The sequence below is a fragment of the Dioscorea cayenensis genome, chromosome 8 (assembly GCF_009730915.1).
Source record: "Dioscorea cayenensis subsp. rotundata cultivar TDr96_F1 chromosome 8, TDr96_F1_v2_PseudoChromosome.rev07_lg8_w22 25.fasta, whole genome shotgun sequence".
NCBI classification, from domain to species: Eukaryota; Viridiplantae; Streptophyta; class Magnoliopsida; order Dioscoreales; family Dioscoreaceae; genus Dioscorea; species Dioscorea cayenensis.
Window position 1 is genome coordinate 5,524,925 of NC_052478.1, and position 22,169 is coordinate 5,547,093.

At 31.0% G+C, this 22,169-nt stretch overlaps 2 protein-coding genes across 2 annotated transcripts; both read left to right on the forward strand.

Annotated features, from left to right (window-relative positions):
- Positions 1 to 9,655: 9,655 nt before the first annotated feature.
- Positions 9,656 to 16,775, forward strand: LOC120267099 (small RNA degrading nuclease 1-like). The gene is made up of 12 exons (XM_039274800.1): positions 9,656 to 9,797; positions 10,391 to 10,573; positions 10,664 to 10,753; positions 11,274 to 11,342; positions 12,875 to 13,015; positions 13,159 to 13,275; positions 13,354 to 13,423; positions 14,215 to 14,315; positions 15,291 to 15,425; positions 15,504 to 15,611; positions 15,713 to 15,817; positions 16,277 to 16,775. The coding sequence occupies exons 1-12, from the start codon at positions 9,765 to 9,767 to the stop codon at positions 16,568 to 16,570; spliced, it is 1,446 nt and encodes a 481-aa protein (XP_039130734.1). The 5' UTR covers positions 9,656 to 9,764; the 3' UTR covers positions 16,571 to 16,775.
- A 2,394-nt stretch (positions 16,776 to 19,169) lies between these two features.
- On the forward strand, positions 19,170 to 21,390 carry LOC120267190 (WRKY transcription factor WRKY51-like). The gene is made up of 3 exons (XM_039274886.1): positions 19,170 to 19,495; positions 20,360 to 20,491; positions 21,198 to 21,390. The coding sequence occupies exons 1-3, from the start codon at positions 19,170 to 19,172 to the stop codon at positions 21,388 to 21,390; spliced, it is 651 nt and encodes a 216-aa protein (XP_039130820.1).
- The last annotated feature ends 779 nt before the right edge of the window (positions 21,391 to 22,169 follow it).

Consider the following 22,169-nt stretch of genomic DNA (forward strand, 5'->3'; position numbering starts at 1 on the left):
TCAGTTACGTATTGGTTATTCATTTGCATGAAAATGAGAGCTTACTTGTTAGGTGACTTAGGGTCTACTATTATGGCTCCTCCTTTGTAGATAAGTGGTTTTTTTTAAATAAAAAATAAATTGGATAAATTACTTATAAATTCATATAAAATATATATTAAACCATATAATGAAAAGGTAAAATGTATAAATAAATATATAATGCAGTAAAAAAAAAATTATTGTGTCGAGGTGAGAGTGTCTTATCAAAAAAAAAATTTATGAACAACTTTTATAAATGAGGAAGGTGGCCTTTGTCAAAAAATATTTATTTAACTATTTTATATTTTGAAGTTATTTGGTTTTTGTTCTTTATATAATTTTTAATTAACATAGGAGTTTTTACCACTTCGATGTTCATATAACATAAAAAATACTTATTGTCATTTAAATAGTTTATAAGATATTGAGTGAAATGAGTTGCCATTCATTTCCCAAGATGGAAAAAATACAAAAAAATATTTTGAATATTTAAAGTGTGCATTAAAAATAAATACATGTAAGGGTAAACTACAAATCGATCAAAATCCTCATAAATGGTGCATGCCATGATTAATATTGTCATCACTAATATCTCACTGTTATTGTAGTTTAATAAATACACATAAAATTAAGACAAAAAAAATAAATAATAGTGAAATTTTGAAAATAGATTTTGACTAAGCCAATGCACTTATGTCATAAATATAATATAGCAATTTTTTATCAAACTCAAACTCATTTATAAATATGTTGGAACAAAATCAACATTATTCCAGGGCTCAGATATTATATGTGGTACTGTTTAAATGAATCTCATATGAGTTTCTTATAAAAGCAGTTCTATCTCTTCCATCCAGGGTTTCATGATAAGAGTGACTTATTATGATTACATGGTTCATGTAAATTTTATGGGACTACATGTGACGGATTTTTATTGCCCATGTGATATCTGCTCAAGTTAATAAATTTTTACGGGTCAATAAACCATCATAATTGATATACCTCTATACCCATATATCTCTTAGCTAACACTTAAATGAGGATGCTTGTCGTCTATTATAAAAAATAAATAAATAAAAACATACATGCCCTATAAAAATAATATTAACTCGAACAAGTTTAACTTGTAATGCACTTCTCTTAATTTGACAAACACTTAAGCTTGCACAAAGTCATACATTGTGCATTGACTATCATGTTCAATACTATTGCAAGTTGAAGTCTTTGAAAAACTACAAAATTTGAAATCTTAGGTACAACTCCTTTTTTTTGTTTTTTAAGTTCATTTGTAGGTTCACATCAATTGATAATTAAGATTATTAATTGACCAAGTCAACCTAAAATCACATTAATTATGTTTCATTTCTTTTGGTCTCCAATAAAATATAGAATACCCGCTTGTGTTTTTTTATACTAAAAGTTTATAATATAAAGATAAATAATAAATTTTCTTTAAGTCTTTAATCGCATATATAGTAAGTTTCATATTTATTTATTTATTTATTTTTTACAACGTAGATAATCAGCTTCTTCCATATATATGCTAAATACTTAATTATATTTTGAGAGAAAATTTAATCTTTAATCTTAAGTTTGAAAAATAAACTCATTATCATCCAACTATCCAAGTATTATACCAGTGATAGCTTCATATATTTATTGACGAAAGGTAAACGAATGAATTTGATTTTATAAACTATTTTAAATGAAAAATTACTACAATTATTCTAAATTCCATTAAAAATATATAAGTAAAATTGGAAGAACTGAATTATTGGACCAAAGTATGAAGGTGCAATATGGTCAAAAAGGTGTTGTTCATGTTCCATTGTTTCATATATATCAAACAGATTAACATGATGCATCAAACATCAAAAGGCCAAGAAACCCCACACAATGTGAAGTGGGAAATTGTAGGTAGTGAGAAAAGGGATGTATGTTTGGGTTGACACATGTTGTTGCATGTCTTGACCAACATCTTCATGGGTCTCTTGCCCATCACTTTGTGTCTCTTCAGTATTTGTTTATCATAGTATTAATTATCAATGAATGATATATTGAATGCTATATTCAAAATAACACTAATAAGGACCAAAATTTTGCTATGTAATTGATGTACTAAAAACTTGCAAGACATAAAATAATATCAATAGTAACAATAGTACACTACATATATATGTCTATGTTTCCTATATATGACTTCAAGATTCATTGCAAAACATACCAAAAATGCATTAATTATTATAATTGATAAGACCAAAGAGTTGACGGGAATCAACCATGAAAACAATAGTAGTAGGTTGATTTTGTTTTTCTTGTTAAACTCACTTCTATTCAAAAGAGAATGATTCAATCGGTAAAAATTTTGGATGCTTAAATGTTTTTGAGTTTGAATTATCATGTAAAAAAAAATCTATCAAAAATTACCAATCTGTTTATAATGCTTTTAGTTTTTTACCCATGTTGATTTAAAAATCATGATTTAAAAAAAAACTGATGAGTCAATGATAAAAAAAAAAATTTGTAGATCGTTTTTTATTTTTTAATGAAATTGTGTTTATACCCTTCATCAAATATATATATTATTAAATTATGTATCTCTTAAAATTTTATTTATCTATATTACAAATGACAGTCATATACTAATTAATTATTTGAATATATATAGCTTCAATTAAGGTCAAATGGCCTCCTTATAAATGTGTTTAACTAACTGATATTTGATCAACTATCTCCATCCATTACAATCAAAAGTGGAGTTTGCCAACTGCTTAATTACTTAATGAAACATCTGGACAAACAGTTCCACTTATTTTAAACAATTAATTTTCAAGTTTGCATGGAGGGAAGATAAAAAACAGAGAGAAAATAAATAAATAAATAAATAAATAAAAAGGTTAGGATAATATCATAATACCATGTAATGAATGGAAAAGGAAGGACCCTGAAAAGATTGTTGACTGGGGCCCTCCACTTGAATATCCCTGTTCCCCATAAACATGATATGCCAATTTAGCATCATTTCAAACTCTAATAATTTGATCAATGACATACCATACATGTTTCCTGCCATGCAACTCTTGACTCATCATTCTCACTCTCTATAATGCACAGTTGCACACTGCAAGCCAAAAATGATAAACAGAACTGTTTGCATTGTGTGTGCGTGTGTATGTTGTTTTTTTTTTAAATAAAAAAATAAAAAAATAAAAAAAAAACCAATAGCTACTTATTAAGCTGTGAAACCTTTATAAAACTCAAGCATGTAAAACATTTGTAAACAAAAGAGGAGGGAAAAAAAACCAGTGGTTGCTTTAGTAAAATCCGTCTTTGCATTATATATAAATTTAGTAAAAATATTTGCACAAAAATTATTCTTTAGCTAAGGGGGATTTTAGTTGCAAGGAATGTAATGGAGAGAAGTGGAAAAGTAATGATAATGAGGGGATTGGAAAACCAATGCGAATGAAAATTATGTTTGGTTGGAAAGATTGGAAAGATAGTTTATTGGAAATGAGAAAAGTAAAAAAAAAAAAATATGATAAAATGACTATTATGTATTTTATATAAATGTTATTATATATATATATTAATAAGAGTTGTAACAATTATATTTTAAAAAGGAAATTCATCAACCATGTACGTCCTTAGAATTGAATTCTAAGGATGTTTGTTACAACCGTCTGATTTATCATCGAACGGTTGGATTAAGTTGATGAAAACCAGCTCTTCTCTTTCCCACGTGATGAAAATCAGCAACCAGCTCTTCTCTTTCTCATTCCATCACCGTTGGATTAAAATGGACGGCTGAGAATAACATCCATAGAATATAAATCCTATGAACGTACATAGACAATCTGCCCTCTTTTAAAAAATATTTAAATATTAAAGTAAATTAATTATTATAAATAAATATTTAACTTTAATAGGTCACCAAATCTCATTTTTTTTATTAATATCATTAATTAACAATTATTTAATTATAATAAATAACTAATTACTAATTTAAATATATTTTTAAATAAATATATTATGAACCATAATAATTATTTTTTAACTATTAATATTAATTAATGTCCAAATTTATTGTTAATATTATAATAAACAATTAATTAACTAATATAAATAACTAATTACAATTTGGTTAATATCTAAAAAAGTACTAACGTATGGGTAATATTGTCATTTCATTGTTAAAAGATCAAGAATCCCCTCAAAATTTAAGTGAATGCGACTTTTTCTCCATAACATACTCACTCCTTTATCATACCTCCCTCATTCCCATTACTCCACACCCAAACAAAGGTTTACACAATGTAAGTAATGACTTCTATTCCACTCTTTTCAACCAAACACCACCTAAGTGTGATGAAATAAAATATTTTAATTTTAATTTTTTAATTTTATTATTTTACCAGTCAGATCTCTAAAGAAATATATAGTAATATTAGCTGAATTAATTTGAACAATCAAAGGTTGTATTTCAAACTTGCATACATGTATAAAACACATCGGATTTGTTTTTAGTTAGAAATAATTGATTATATCTTTGTAAATGTTATTAATGTTATGGTAGTTCTTTATATTTTATTTATTATTTAAAAAATATTTTATTAGCATATATGATGGTTCTGGTGGGTTAGTGTGATAAAATAAGTCACTCAAAAACTCACTTGAAGTTAGGACACACACACAAACATGCCAGAGAAAGAAGACAAGCAAATTGGTAACCCAGTTCGGCATAACCTTGCCAACATATGGGGGGCCAGACCCGGAGAAACAATCTACTAAAAGAGGTATAAGAACAAGGAGTACAACACTCTCTCACTCTCTCAACACAAAGAATATCCTCTCTAGATTGCCCGATGGCCACTCACTCAACTCTCACCAAAGAGTTTCTCACTTGTTGGCTCATCTTAAATCTTTAACCAGGATATCTTATATAAACGCACTGACGTCCAATAAAGTTTTCTCTTTTAGAATTCTTCGCAGCTTTCTAACTTGGACACCTTCCAAAGTTAGATATTGCAACACCTATTTGCAACATGGCTCACCTTACTGAACATGACTGAGTTCTAGCCAGTTGCACTCGAATCTGCGACCTTCAACCTCTCGGTTCCTTCAGTCCGCCTCGTAGCAGTTGACTCGACCTGAGCTCCTCCTGCCTACAACTGCTTCCTTCCTCTCGTCACTTCAGTAGGTATCCCTCTCTCGAGGGACGTTCCCACCAAGGCACACCCAACCATCTCATCAAAGATGGTCACCGAAGATCTCCCGATCTTCTTTCCAAACTTGACCCAAGTTTGGTCTTCCCAAATGATGTTCGTTTGACTCATGGAAATATTGTTACTAAACTTGATCTCGTCTTCATCCAGGCTTAGCCTTCAATATCTTCAAGCATGATCTCCAATCATCCATGCTTGGATCTTCAAATCTCTAATTATATCTCATGTAATCTTCAATCAATCTCCACATATGATTAGTCTCTTTGAATAACTCTGCCCATAATTAGCTCTTAAATCTTCCTTCAAATTGTGTTTTTAAATATGGTTTTGATAATCTCATTGGCTTGTCCTTGCCTAACTTAGTTTGTTTTTTTCAAATAGATTCACACCAAACTAAGCTTGTTCTATTTTAGTTTGTGTCTTAAAATAGCTTCATACCAAACTAAATTCTATACAATTTTTATGATCTTGAATTCTAGCTAATGATAGAATATTCCTCTCCCTCTTTAAAATAGATGTTTCAAAAAAAAAAAAGTTATATAAAAAATATGATTTACCATCTCGGATCTTACCAAGGATAGATAAAACCATGCCTTATATAAAACATACCCTTCTTGAGAAGATCATTTAGACTTGATGTACTTTCCAAAAATAGTTGATCATCACATGACTCCATTGAGAGATATATCTTCTAAATATGATCTTCATCTTGATCTTCTAACCCTTATAGCTTCTCTTGTCATGACATCAACATTTTACCACATCATCATCATAGTCATTACTTCATTTGCTGAGTCATCATAGCCACGTCACCTTCCTCTTGCTATGTCATTACTCGGCTTATCATATAATGTCAATCCACATCATCAAACTTAAGCATATATATAAAAGATTTTATCTTTTCTAATTTAAGATATATTATTGCTGATATTTGTGTTGGACAAAGAATTTTTTTTTTTTAAGAGAATTTCTTCACTTTTACACTTTCCTTGATTGCTTCTATATAAATAATTTGGAATTTACAATGTTTTTATAATAAACAAATAAGGTAATTTTATTTCCAACAATTTATATAAAAATTACAACAAAATAGTGCAAAATTTAATCACATTTTTTTTAAAAGATTCAAAGTAGATCTAAACTCCTTTATTCTAGTATAATAGAATTCAGATCTAGATCTCACAGCAGTCTTCAAAACTTTGATGAACATGTGAGCACAACCCTAACCCTGACTTTAGGTACAATGTTGTTAGAGTTGATGGAAATGTCTCCCTCAAAGCATGCCATGCTAAATTTCATAATTCCTCCTAATCTATTCTTAGCACACAAAAAAACAAAGTCACAAACCCTTGTACTCCATAAAAACACAGGGCTATCAAATGGTCATATGTCAAAATGTTGCACAATATAAAATTTATTTAATTTTTTTACATAGTAAAAAGATTATATATATATATATATGAAGTATAGTTGAGGTTAAAAAAAAAAAAAAAAATCTAAAATTGGTGTTTGTTCATATTTGGCTCTTTTCTTTTTTCTTTGTTAGGCTAATGGTCCATGTAATAATAATGAAGTCTTGGCAGCCCTACTAGAATTTAGGGCTGTGGCCCTGTCACACACCTAAAATCAGCCTTGAAAATTCAAAGCTCCATGACTCATGACTTCAATTTTAGGGTTTTGGTTTTGGCCAACCATTCCAACTTTACTTTAATTGGACCGCACCGATTATTTAGTTCTGAATTTTTAAATTATCAAAATTATGCAAATTTATTTCATATTTGTTTAGAAAATTATAATATATATTTTTTTAAGTTATTGAAATGAATGTTGTCTACCAACACCAATTTTATTACGAAAAGTGTACTTGTGAAAAACTTGATGTCTTGGTTTGAAAAACATTGGATGTAATCTATGCGAAAAGTGTCTTTCACCGTGGGTGTGGACTTATAGTCTCATCCCGATATTAATAATGTGAGAAGGCTTAGGTTAAATGATCAGTTTTTTAATTTGTGTATGCCCGCGTAATATATGTGTGTTATTGAACTTGTAAAAAAAATTGTTTTACATATTATTTTTTTTAATATATGGTGGGGGAAAAAAAGAAAATTTTTAGTGATTTTAATGATGTACATTAATGCCTTTTATACTGTTCATATATTTCATTAAAATTTACCGAACATATTAGTCCATATATGTTTGTCTATTCTAAGTTATTTTATACATGTAAAGAAGAATTTTGGAATGTGCATGTAAAAAAAAAAACTGATTTGTAAATATTATTTTAAAAGAAGTTTGTAAAATTTTACTTAGGAGCTTAAAAATACATTGTCTCTAATCCTTTTCTACCTTTTATTTCCAAATTTTTTTTTGGAAATTTGGAACTTTTACTGAGGCCCTTACTGTTACTTGTGTGTATGAGATGAACTTACCCCATGTTAGTCTACTGAGGATAGAGCACAATGGCGAGCTAAGCATTGTAGAACTTGCCAGTTGCCACCCTGATCTACATTTCCTATTAGACAAGATAGTAATATTTGATAGAAAGTTTTTTTTTTTTGGTTATAGTTTGCTCACTTTTCTGTACTGTAGTTCTTGATGTTGTTATTTTTGTTCTTTTTAGTTGTTAGTTCTTTGTTTTCGTTTTTATTTTTGACTACGTTCCTATCTTATAATTAGGGATGGACATGGATCAGACTAGGCCTGGGCTGGGCTAGACTCAAATATACAACCCATATATTCGGGCTGGGCTGGGCCGGGCCATGTTCGGGCCAAATTGTTTTGATCCAAACCCGACCCATTTGATTGTCATTAGGCCCAGACCCAGCCCAACCCGACCCAAAAAATAAATAATTTTTTTATGAAATAATTGAAATAACTAAATAAAACTACTACTACAACCCCTAAAATTTTTTCAAACATTTTTAAAAAAAAAAATACAACACAAGTATTATAAATGTTTACTCTTTTCAAGCCTATTACTATTATATATATGTATATAATATGATATATATATGATTTATTTATTCGGATCGGGTCAAAATTTATCTGACCCAAACCCAGCCCGAAATTCAATCGGGCCAAAACATTTGAGCCCAACTCAATTTTTTGGGCCAACTTTCTAAACCCAGGCCCTGTATTGTTTGGGCTGGGTTTGGGCCAGCCCATGGGTCGCCCGGCCCATGTCCACCCCTACTTATAATGTAATTTGTAGTTTATTCATTTTATAAAAATAAATAATAATATATCTTTTGAGTGCTATTTTTATTTTTATAAAATAAAAAGACTGAAAGAGTTGCTTAATCTCAAATTAAAATGGGAAAAGTTAATCTCAGAAACAATATATAAAATAAAATCTAAAAAGATGATGGCAAGTAAATTAGTACTCCCTATGTTTCTCTTTATCTGTCACAAATCCATATTTTTTTTATCGGTCTTTTTCAAACATCAAAACATTTATTATTATTTTTTTTAAATTATCTTTAACATAAATATTCAACTCCCTTGTTGAAATTAAATAAAAGAAAGAAATATGAATATATAAATTATGTGTAATTTTGAAAAAATAATTATTTTTTTATAAAATTTTGTAAAATAACTAAGTTTGGATAAGCCAGAATTATGGCATAATCTGTACAATATGTCATAATTTAATATTTTCTGATAATTATGCAATATTAGCTGTTTGGGTACTTATTTTAGAGTATAAAATTATGGCATAATATAGGCATTATGGCATAAAAAAATATTTCACTCTTAGTGGAATATTTTTTTATTATGAAAAGTCTCTCTCTCTTTTGATCCAGCAAACAGCCACCAATCCACCGGTGGCTCGCTCAGCCTCCGGCCAACGGCCTCCGGTGACACGCTGACGATCCATCGGTGGTCCGGCAGGCTTCCAGCAACTGGTCACCGACCCAACCACCGGTCCACCGGCCTCCGGTGACACGCCGACGATCCATTGGTGGTTCGCCCGGCTAGCCTCCGGTGACACATCGGCGATCCACCTATGCTCCGGCCGACCTCCGATGACCGGCCACAGGTCCACCGGTGGTCTAGTTGCCGATCGGTCGATCTCCGTAATTTTTTTTATTTTGATAACCAAACACTCATTCTATAGGAATAAAATATGCTATAATTTCTGTAATAATCACTTGCACTTCCTACATAATAAAATTATACCATATTTTTTTATTTTGCAGTCAAACAGACCCTAAGATTTTTGGTATGTGAAATTCGGTTAACAATAATGACAGATAAAAAGTAACGGAGAAAGTAATTTACTAATTTCTGCAGATCAAGGATCAAGGGCCAGTAATAATTTCCGATATTTCAGAGGGTGGAAAGTAAAAGCCTCATGCTTTAAAACACTGCATATGATTTCTTAAAATTTAGAGGGGTATGAAGTAAAATTCCACCACAAAACTTCCCACGGCTCCTTCTCCCCTACTCTGCGCCGCCCCTTCTCCTTCGCTCTCTGCGCTGCTCCTTCGCTTCCAGGCAGCGCCGTCACTCTTTCCAATGGACAAACTCATAGCGGATGCCAACAAACAGGTAAGATTTCTCTTTCTCCTCCTTTTTGTGGTTTACTATGGCTTCTTTGATCTTCATAGCGCACTGAGTGATATTGTTTGTAGCTAAGGGTTTAATTTCGAGCTAGAGTTGGGTATTTAACATTTTTTTTCCGGGAATCACATAGTGGATGTGTTTCAGACACCTATCTGTGTTTTTTCTTCGAATAAAAATGCAATTTTGCTTTTATTCAGTGTATTTGTGGTCATCGCACAATATTTAGCTTCTTATTACTTTCTGAATTGAGTTGGTGACCTACAAGGATCGTAGGGGTTTAGGGTTTAAGATTGTTGTGACTTTTGATATTTTTTGTTGTAAAGTTATGTTCTTGCACTTTATTAAGCTTTAACGAGGTTATTTGGATGATACAAGATAGGACGGTGATTTGGAAGAAGAAATTAGCTTAAAGATAGAATCTTTGAACCTCTCAATTGATAACAGGGCTGTTTGCAAGTTCACCCTATTTTCAGTAGTCTGAAGAACACTAATAATTTCATGTCTTCTGTGTTTGCCTATTGATGTAAATGTGATGTATGTATAATGTATGATTTCTTGCTTTCCTTTTCTTCTTTTAGGTTCTTGTGCAGGTGGTGAGGATGGTTCAAAAACAGGGACTCAGAGGTTCTAAAGGAGGATGGAAAGAGTTTCTGAATTCTCATGATAAGCAATTTGGTGCAGGGCTTAGTGACCCAGCTAAAAGATCTTTGGAAATCTTGGTTGCTTTTCTTCAAACATTTACTCAAGAAGAAGACTTGAAGGTTAGTGATACTAAACTATTTTTCTTAGTGTTCTCATTATTTGATAATTTTTATGAGTGAATAATAACCACTTACTTTCTTGCTCTTCAGTTTTTGGGCAAAATGATAAGACGCCATAAGGAGCACATAGCAATGTCACAATATCTTAAATACAATCCTGATGGAGAATCTCCTCAACAGGTGCATGTTGTTGTCTGTTCTTTTGTTCTCTCTGTGCAATTCTTATTTTTAAAAGAAGGTTCAACTGATACTGGACTGTGTTTTATTCTCAGTTCCATTTTTCTCTGTAACATTTTAATGGGAAATCTCTTACAATTGAAATCAACTTCCATTGTGATTTTATCTATAATTATAGCAATAGTCATACCGTATGAAATATATGCCGAGTGTTTTGGCCAAAACATAAGATTGTTGCATAGCCCCTCTAAGCTTCTGTTCTCTTTGACTAACTTATGTCCGACATATGGTTTTTGTTGAACTTATGAGCTTCATACTCTTTGTAAAAATAATTTTCTGGTTATCTCTCATTGTGCTGGCATGCTGTTGGCTACATTGAGCACTGCCAGACACTTGAAATGGGGTTTGGCTGTTGCTGTCCCTTTGAATTTAATGTTCTCATTTGTGACCCTTCTCATATTTCGTGTGAAAGGGATAAATTTCTCAATGATTATTCTATTTGACTTGTTATTTGGCAGTGCAGAGGCTGGTCCGTTTAACCATTGAACATCCACAATTCATGCAAAATTACTCTTTTCCTTCCCATGGCGAGGTTTGAATTTTCATGCTTAGTTAATATATATTATTTATGTAAATGATTTCGTAAAATGCATTGAATATTTTTGTATGCTCGAGTATGAAATATTTTGAGGGAGACAAAGCACACTTCCTTTGCAGTTTTAAGAATACGTAAGCTTTTCTTTTTTACTTTTATTAATGCTTGCTATCCTATTTAAGTATGCACCATCAACCAATTGGAAGGAAAGTATGGGATTTTTATGGCGCCACTTTTCTTTTTGGTTTGATTTTGTTTTGAGATTGTTCAATCATTTTTATGAATGTATTGTTGTACACTTGTACTCACCTCATTCCTTGAACATATCTACACTATAAAATTCTATGTCGATCACCTTAAGTGTTCACCTATGGGAAGCACAAGTTTGTAAAAATTTCAGTTAGAAATTGATCTTCACATCTTTTTGAGTTAACTAACATTTGTTCGTTAGAATGGCCAATCTTGCTAAACTAGAATTATTTACTGGTAAAACAGTTTTTATGTTCAGAATAGAATGTGGTCTCTGACTGCATATGGGACTGCATAATCAGATAAAAACTGGCCGGACATTCTGATTCTGGATTTTTTTGGGAAGCTTTACTTGATGAACACTGGCAATCATTCATCTAAGTAATTTTTATTTGCTCCTGAGCTTTATTTGATGCCTATTTTATTTCCACATTTGACTGATCTTGAAAGATGGAATATGGTCAAAAACTCAGGACGGTCTAATAAGTTACAAAAGAAAGACCTATTTGTGTAATTCTGTTATTCACACTGTGGTTTGCTTTTGCTGCAATTTTCATGCTGCTGCTGTTGCTCAGTGAAGCTACTTGCCATGGTTCTATTATTTTATAGATGCCGCATTTTGCTATCATTTTTGCTGCTTTCACTTGGTTCATTACGGATTTTGCAATAAATTATGTTATTATCAACAACCGGACATCCATTACTTACATTTTCCGGAATACATGTTGGTCAGAAAGTGAAATAAGGAATTTGTTTATTCTTCATGGGGTGATTCATTTTTAGTCATTTTGATTTTTATATAGGAAATAAAGAATTTTTCCACATGTAATAAAAAAAGCAACTTTAACTGGGATGTATAGAGAAATATAGAACACTGCTTTTGTGGATCGAGGAGCATGATTTCTGTATCTAGGTTGCATACTTGTTTCAAAATCTTGTAATATTCACATGTCCGACTTCAATACCTCCCTTTCTGACTTCTCAATATTCTTTACAGATGCCCTTCTATTCCTGCACATATGTTCATTCATGTCCTTGCCCATGTTGGTCCTACTTAATATGAAGGGGCCATTTTTAAAACAAGTGTTATTTTTCTTCTGAAGATCTGAACAAGTTCATATTTGTTGTGTGGTTAAAGTTGAACAATGAATGAAGTTCATGTAGTTTGCAAATTGGTCATTTAGCTTTTGCTATTGCTTTTTAATTATATATACTGATTTGTGTATGTGAAAAGTTCTTTGATTCTTGAGTTCTTTTATATTTACTGAATCATGCGGCAGGAATGGGTCATGGTACCTCTGGGCAAGACATCAACGGCAATGAAGTCAACTCATATGATTTCTATTGATTGCGAGATGGTTCTTTGTGAAGATGGGACTGAAGCAGTAGTTAAAGTATGCGTGGTAGATCAGAATCTGGAGGTATGAGGTTTAATGTCATGTCTGATATATAGAAGGGCCTGGAATATGAGTTCTTTTGTAATTTCACCTTTTAACCATTCCTTAGTATCATGTTTATGGTTTATTTTCCACTTTAAGACATTGATTAGGGTCTATTGTTTCAGGTTAAACTTGATAAGCTTGTGAAACCTAATAAAGCCATAGTTGACTATAGACAAGAAATAACTGGAATATCGGCTGAGGATTTGGAGGGGAATACTTGCTCCTTGGCTGATATTCAGGTGGAGTCGTATATAAAATTGCCTACTTATTAAATTTGTATTGCTGATTGCTAAATGCTAATCCAGCTCTTGCTTCAGAAATCCTTGAAGACACTGTTAAAGCATGGAACAATATTGATTGGACACAGTTTATATAATGACTTACGAGGTAGTTGCTGACTGTTTTTTCCTTGCTAATGTTCTTGAATTTAAGATCTGTTTAGTTGTATGGAAAGTAATGGATAAAGGAAAACATGACAGGGAAAGCTGCCTCCTAGACAAATGCACTAAATGCAATTTCCTTTTCTGCCTGGAAACACAAATTTATGTGGCACTATGGTGTGGTATTTTTTTGCTTTTGGGTGTGCTAAGTTAAAACACCTACTGAATTGTAGTGACATGCATTGTTTGGTTTATGATGGAATGATGGTCACTATCTGTTAAGCTAGCTTAGGATCCTTACTACCATATTGGTGCTATAATTGTCTTAGTTTATGGTTAACTGAAGCTGTACATTTTAGCTCTTTCTTTTAAAAATTTGATGTCAAGGGGGAAAAAATGTAGGGATCTTTTCTTTAACCTATTGTCATCTCCAAGCTTCACCAGTGAGAATGTACTTGCTCGCCTACATGCTTTAGTAATATTATCAGTGCTCCACCAATTGATTGTGAGCCTTCTAGGTATTTGTTGATATGTTCGATTATGCCCCAGCAAGCTGAAACAGACAACATAACATGCTTTTCCATTCAAAATTTCTAATTGACTGTCCATAGTCACTGTTTTTCATTTATAGCTTGGTGGTCTCATTTAATGTCTGATACCTGAAATTTCATGATATTCTAATGTGAATGTACCTAGTTTTATTTAAATTTGACTTTCCATTCCATTTCTAATGTCATTGATAGTCAAATTTATCCTGCTTTAGAATTGTGCTACAATTCACTGCTATGTTTCTTACAGTGCTAAAAATTGATCATCCAAGAGTGATCGACACAGCATACATCTTCAAATTTATGAACTTGCCTATTGGTTTTTCACCATCCTTGAACAATTTGTGTAAGGTAAATTCTAAGCATTACATTTTTAGTTGTGATGTTGTTTTGTTTTCTCATTGCTTATTCTTCTTATCCACATGCAGTTCCTTTGGGACATTTTTATTTTATTTTGATTTTAAAGTGACATCAGATGGTAAGCATAAGTTCTTTTGGCATGCTATCCTTGGAGAACAATTGTTGTATTTTATTTACTTTTTTAAACCAATTTAAAATCATGGCTACCTTATAATGATGGACATTTTCATTTGGTTTTGATTTTAAAGTTATAGCCTCCAGAATAAATATTCCATCATTAACTGTAGTTGAGCACGCAAATCACCTAATGCTGTTTTGGTTAGAAACCTTTTTTATTTTTATTATTTTTTACCAAACATCCTTGATAGTGTGCAGTGCTTCTTGATTTTACTTTTTTTAGCAGTTTCTACAAATTGCATAAATAAATAAATAGAAAAGGCTGATGATGCCACAGATACCATTCCAGGCTTGGTTACTTTGGTCGTATTAATTCTAGGGCATCATCTTTGGTTTATACATGCTTCTTGATGTCCTTTTAGTATGTCTATTTTGGCGCAATGCTTTCATGAGTTACTCTTGAATGGCTTCCTCATCGTACTGTTATTCTTCCTAGTATCCTAATTGCAGCACATTGAGCGTATCTAGGGCAATCGAGACCATCTCATAAGCCCCTCCATGATTGTTTCTTATCTGCAACAAGAATTCCCAAGTATCTCAAACGGTACAATGTAATGCTGACTCTAATTTAACAATGATTATGGCATTGAAGCAATTTCATCATGTTGCTCAGTGCAGCTAGGCATCACCACGTATAGATGAATTTACTCACTTCAATCAGATTACAGATATGATAATTTTATTATTATTCATAATGACTTTTGTAAGTTCAGAAATTCGGAGTATACACATATTAATGTCTGGTACAAATGTGCTTATGCAGTCATGTTTCTTGTGATGCTTTGACAGTCGGTCTTGGGTTTTGAAGTGCGGAAGGATGGTGAGCCACATAATTGTCTTCATGATGCACAAGCAGCAATGAAGCTGGTTCTTGCTAAGCTAGAACATGGATTTGATGATCCCATTACAATTGCAGCAAAAACGGTATGTATTATTCAGATACCTGAGTTTGACTGCTGGTTGATGTGCTCAGTACTTGCATTTAATTCATTTGAGTTGCAGATGCCAGAAAGGGATCTAGCAAAGCTTCTTCTCCACAGAATACCCATTGATGTTCCTTATCAGGAGCTGTTGAACTTGTTTCCTGGCGAACATAACATTGATATTCAGGTTCTAAATTCACTTTGATTAATGTACTATTTAATTTGGAAAAATTAGAGTAAAAGAAACCTCTTGAGTTTGCATACTGATTTTATGGCTTTCCATGAAAGACCAATTTAAGAATCAAGGGCCAAAGCTATTCAACATATGCTATTTTCAAGGATCTCGAAATGGCAAATATGGCGTTTGAAAAAATTCAAGGCCAAGAACTCAAGGTGTGTGTCTCTACTATCCGACAATTGGTTGCTCCATAATTTGCCTTTCTTGTTTGCATACAATTAACCAAACCTGATTTGGGCAGTGATTTAGATGCCATAGTAATTCAAGTTGCCAAATTTTAGCTTTTTGAATGACTTGATGTCTCTTTCATCTGACTTGCAACTCAACCATTTGTATGATGAAGTCACAGAGTTGATCGAATTTACAAGTAATAGAAGGAATCATTCATGATTAAATCGGATAAAAGTTAAGCTTTACATATAAAACAAATGCTGATCATGTAAATGGATCATATACTTCACTTGATATCGGTAATCATTATCTCTTTGTTTCTCTTTTTTCCAATGAGCCTCGAAATCATATACTCATAGTTAACCTAATGAAATCAACAGCACAAGATGCACCCTTGTAAAATTAAATTAGGCTTTTGATGGTGTTTTCTACTTCACTCTTAGGACAACATTGGCCGCCGTCAGAAACTTACCATTCTGAAAACCAGCAAAGGCAGAACCATAACTGTCTGCATTTGCAAAATGATCGATGATTGTGCCCAAATGGATTGTGATTTATTGAAGAAAAGACCAGCCCAAGATGATGTTAACGAACCTAGTCGGCAAAAATTGTGTTTGCAGCAGTGTGATCATGTAAAAGAGATCGAGAGATTGAAACGGGAGCTTCGAGAAAGAGAGGACGAGATATTCAGATTGCAGAAAACTCTCGTGGCTCTCACTGAAGAACAGGGAATTTGAAACAAAAAACTTTATTGCATTTCCATGTTCATTGCCATTTAAATTTCTGGCAGAACTGGAAAATCATCTTGATGAATGTTTCAGTGTGATATTCTGTATGAAAAATTGGAAGTTGCTTTCTGGTCTTACTGAAAATTTTGTATGCTATAGCTACTGTGTTTTTTTGCTCTTCAACAAATGTATGCAAATTAATTAATTCAAATTAGTTTTGAGAATTTATATGTGGAGATGAATTAAGTGTCATTTATGAGAGAATTCCTGTGCTGCCTGGTTATGTTTTATTGATGATTTTTTTTTTTTTTAATTTACATAATATGTATCTGTTCCTTGTACATAGGTAAAAGATTATTTTCTGCTATTTTTATGCAACGTGATGATGGAACTAGTGGGAAACATTCAGTAAATTATTTTATTTCCTTGCCTTGAAATGAAAAATATCATCTAAAATTACCTTGAATTGATCAAAAAGCATGAAAAATAATTTAGAGTCATATATATATATATATATATATATTTAATAAAGTAAACAATCCACTATTAGAGTTGGTGTACAGGCTTTGCTAATAAAGAGCACGCTCAAGTGTTGCGGGCCTTCATCTTTCTCATTGCATAGAAATCGAACTTATGTCTAGTGGGAAAAAATTGAACTTGTGTCTCATCTGAGTCTCATCGGCTTTTGGGTTAATTGGTATCAGGTTTTTTGTGTAGGGCGTTCGTTTCGGGGAGGACCCGAGATCGAACCTCATGTCCTACGCAAGGTGAGGGCACGTGAGTCGGTGTTGAGCTTTGCTCTCCACGCGTCGCAGCGTTCCCCGTGCTTTGTCATTGCCTTTTCTCGAAATATATATATATATATATATAATAATTAATGTATATGCTAAAGATGACGTCAAGTGAGAAACCTTGCAAATTACTCCATAAACAAACATCATTAAAGAGTAATTTGCTGGTGTAGATCATGTGGCTCATTCAAGCTTAGAATATAAATAAATTTAATCAAGTATATATATTATATAGTACAAAAAGAAAGAACAAAGATATGTTTGAATTTAGATAACTTATTTGATGAATGACCGCCCTTGCAATGTATTGATAAATCATAAACGACCAAAGTTTTTGACTTGATACGTCAAGAAAAGATGGCAAGTTCCGGCATGCATGCTGCCAAGTGAGTACGTACGTCCTTGCATGCAATTTTAAAGACATTTTTAACTATATAGTCCCTGTTATTCATCAAATACTAAATCAAGTCCTTTTAACTTTTATGAATGTTCTGAAATTTGAAAGATTTAAAATGGATTTTTGGATTTGGATAGGACCTCTTAGAGTGATTTTGAAGAAAATCAAAATCAATTATATATTTATAAACCATAAAGTGATTTTTGAAGCATAAGTGTAAAAATATTATTTTGTTCTTTTAAATATAAATAAAAAAAATTTGTTTGAAATGTATCATTGAAAACTAAACTCAGGCAAGCGAGCTTATTGACCACCCTCCTGTTGGTGATATTAGCACTTCATTTTTTCTTCCCCGTGTGATAGCCTCTCTTTGGATCATTACTCTCTTTGGTTTGTTTATATCGTTTTTGTGATATTTCACCCTTGGTGATATGTGCTTTTTATTTTTTATTTTTTTTGTGTCCGCTATTTGTACTCTCCTTTTGTTGTAATAAATACATGGTTTATCTATAAAAAAACCAAACTCATGCTTAAAATTCAAAATTTAATATTCATAAAAAAAAAAAAATTGAACCCTGAAAATGGATGTAAAATTTTAATGTTTTATGAAGGTATATACTAATTAATCATTAATTAAATTTAACAAAAAGATGAAAAATCATTTGTAACATTAACAAATTCTTAACATTTTTAAATATAATGGACTATGTTCAGACAGAATTTTTTTAATTTTATTTATCTCATAAAAATTATTTTTCTTATAATTTAAAAAAATAACAAAAACTTATTTTGTCCGGCTTCTTGCGGACAGTTGGCAGACCAAGTCACAACTCGGCAAAACGATCTACGTCATGGTCCCACGTTTCCACAAATAGAAAGAATCAACACCGTTGATCTACCAATCATCCGCCACGTGTATGCTCACAATGAACCATTGTTGAAGATTTGCATATCGATCCCTGTAACAGAAATAATTATAATTGAGTCCTTTGTCAACAAACTAATGAAGTTTTTAATTGTTATATGTGACATCTTGCCTGCCATATGTAACTAATTTCTATTAATTTTATAAACAAACAATAACACTTATTCACATCATTTTCAACAGTATTTGTTTAATGAAATTAGGTATCACTGTTTAATCTTTAAGTTTTCTTGAAAATATTAAAAAATATATAGCCATTCTTCTTATAAAAAACAAACTACACATTACTTTTACATGTAGATTTAAAAAAACAAATTAATAGACATATCAAGTGTGAATAATATTTTTATTATTTAAAATATATATTAAAAAAATCATTATAAAAACCTCTCATTCTCTTTATCTTTAGCTTCAAAGACTAAAATTTTCTCTTGAATATCTTCAAAGAATTGAAAGACTCGTCATGCTATGAGAAAGAGAGCATCAGAGACGGCGATGGAGGCGGTGGCGGTGGCCGGAGTTTTGAGCTTGAAAAAACTAATAACAATGCTTACTTCAAAGCAAAGCAAGCACAAAGCATCATTGGAGAAGGAGAAGGAGAAGATGATGGATTTGGACACTCAAGCAATGGCCAACAAGGCCATGTCTGAGTTCCATAAGCTTATCAATCTTCTTGGCCAAACTTGCTCCGGCCATGCCCGGTTCCGGCGAGCTCCGTTCATGTTCAAGTCCTCCTTGTCCTGTTCCAATATGGTTTATGCTCCTCAGCCATTGCAATGCCTTCCTCCAAGAGCTCTGGATAATGGCTTTGTTAAGAGGAGGTACGTGTAACTCTGATGGTAATAGTCATTATTTAGTTTCAAGGTTTGTGATTTTTTTAATTTATTTATTTACTATTTGATCATTTTTGGGATAATTATAGGCAGTTCTTGGAAAGAAAGTATATGTTTTCAGCATATATAATTTTTAGGAGTTTTTTTTTTAATATGTGTACTTTTGAAAGTTCATCAAATTGCTGGTATACTTAATTTTCAATAAAATCAAATACGTACTATATACTCTAAATTGAGATTCAATTTATTCATATACATATAAATATATATATCATATAGATCATTTAAAATTAATTGCATGAAGGAGAACTTATGTCATCTTATTCATATGCACAGATTATTTTTGGTTATTTAATATATGATAGTATATTTTAAAAGTGTATGTGTAAATAAATCAATTTTTAAAATGTATACCTAACTATTAGTTTTAATGAAAAGCACGCGTATAATGAATTTTCTGAGATTTGCCCTTATTTTTTTAAAAAAATAATAGATTCATCGTAAAATTTATTTTTTTTATTCTCATAAATAAATTTTCATTGTAAAAACTATTATTTTATTATTATTTTTCAATAATATCTTATGTAAGATTGGACAGATAGATATCAATGTTTATAAATTGGAAGTCATCTCACCTGATTAAAATAGCAGGTTATATTTTGGTTCTCTCCTATCATAATCTGACACGTATATATATTGTTTTGGGTTTTATGTTATGGTTGGGAGACACGTGTCAAACTGTGATAGAACCAGAAAATAACCTCTCTGGAATTAAGTGAGATGTCTTCTAAATATTTTTAGAGTTTATACTTATTTATTTGTTTAGATATTGATTAATTTGGAGTTGTATAGGAAGGGGAAAGGAAGGATGAGGAGGATGGTGAGAGTGCCGGCTGTGAATATGAAAATGGTTAATGTGCCTTCTGATCATTTCTCTTGGAGAAAATATGGTCAGAAACCAATCAAAGGCTCACCATATCCAAGGTTTTTACTTTATTAATTTGTGTTAATTATTCGGTTTAATAGTCATTTATTTCCCTTTTATCCTAATCTGTGTGATTTTTTTTGAAGAAAAACCTGTCATCTTATTTTCTTTTTGTTGGTGTTTTACAAGGGAAAATTATCTCATCTTCTAAATTTTTTATTTTATTAATTTAAATAAGTATTTTTTTTTTGTTTTGTTACAAATTAAATATTTTATATATTTGCTATCAAATTATTATTTATTTTTTATGTTGTTTCAGAATGACGATGAGTCACATTTGCTTTGTTTTATATATATTTCTTTTATACTTAACTCATTCTATGTGACACTAAGTGAATAATTAATGAATAAAAAATCTGATTAAAAATTTATAATTAAAATAAAATTACATGGTATGATTGACACTATAGAAAAATAATACAAATTAAAAGCAAACTATTTCCTTTACTATGTTGAAGTTGGTTTTATATATTAATTATAACAATCTTAATAATAATAGTATATAGTCTTCAATTTCTCTTTTAATTTAAATTTACCGTTTGGTATCATATTGCATATGAATAGCCTACAAACAAAAATTAAATTTTAGTAATATAGTAGTGAGATAATAATCATAATAATTATATATCTAATTAAGAAAGTATCATCATAAAAGTAACATTTATTTTTTTATATAATTAATTTTTTTAAAAAACTTGGATGTAGAGGTTATTACAGATGTAGCAGCATGAGTGGATGTCCAGCAAGAAAACATGTTGAACGAGCAGTGGATGAACCAGAAATGTTGATGATAACCTATGAAGGTGAGCATAATCATGTCCATTTGCCAAACATTAATGTAGCTCATGAGGAACTTTGTCCACATGATGAAGATCAATTAGTTTTGGGTCTTAGGTAAATTGAACACTAAGATTCTTATTAATTATTCATGTAATAATTCTTCAAGTAATTATACTTGTTATAAGTAGTGAAAGAAGATTTTATTTTTGTTTTTCCTAAGTTTCATGTATGCAATGAATTCAATTAATATTTTCTATGGTGATCGGGACAAATGTTTTGTATTCCTTAAAATTAGTTTATTATGTTAATAAATATTTACCAAGAATGGAAGAAAATAAAATACTATTTTTTTTTTCTTTTAATAGAAGTGATTTATCTATCATTTTTAAAAATAAATAAATAAAATAAAATAAAATACTTAATCTATTATTATAAAAGTTGTATCAATGTGATTTAAGCCCAGCTGAAGTCCAACGAACCCAGAATTAGTATTTTTTTTTTAAAATAAATTGGTGTTTTTTTCTACTACTATACTTAAGTTATAGCCCTATTGCCCTAGTATATGATATAGTAAATTAACCGCCGGAAAAATATAAAACTACATTTCTTAAGTGGTGATTTTGGTGGTTTCTAAATTATTTTAATTAACTAACTCATTTTGTTTAGATTTGTGCAAAAGTAGTTTGAGGATATTTGTTTTGCAATCTGTGGTATATTTGTATTGTAAACTCATTAAAGATATAATTAAATATGAGAGACGTTTAGAAAAAGATAAATCTACTCTATTTTTTTTTCCCAAATTTCTTTCTAACTTAAAGCCAGTGAAAAAAAAGAAGTATCCTCTTTCTTAATTAACGTGGTTTATCCACTTTTTCAAAAGTATTTTTTTAATATAAT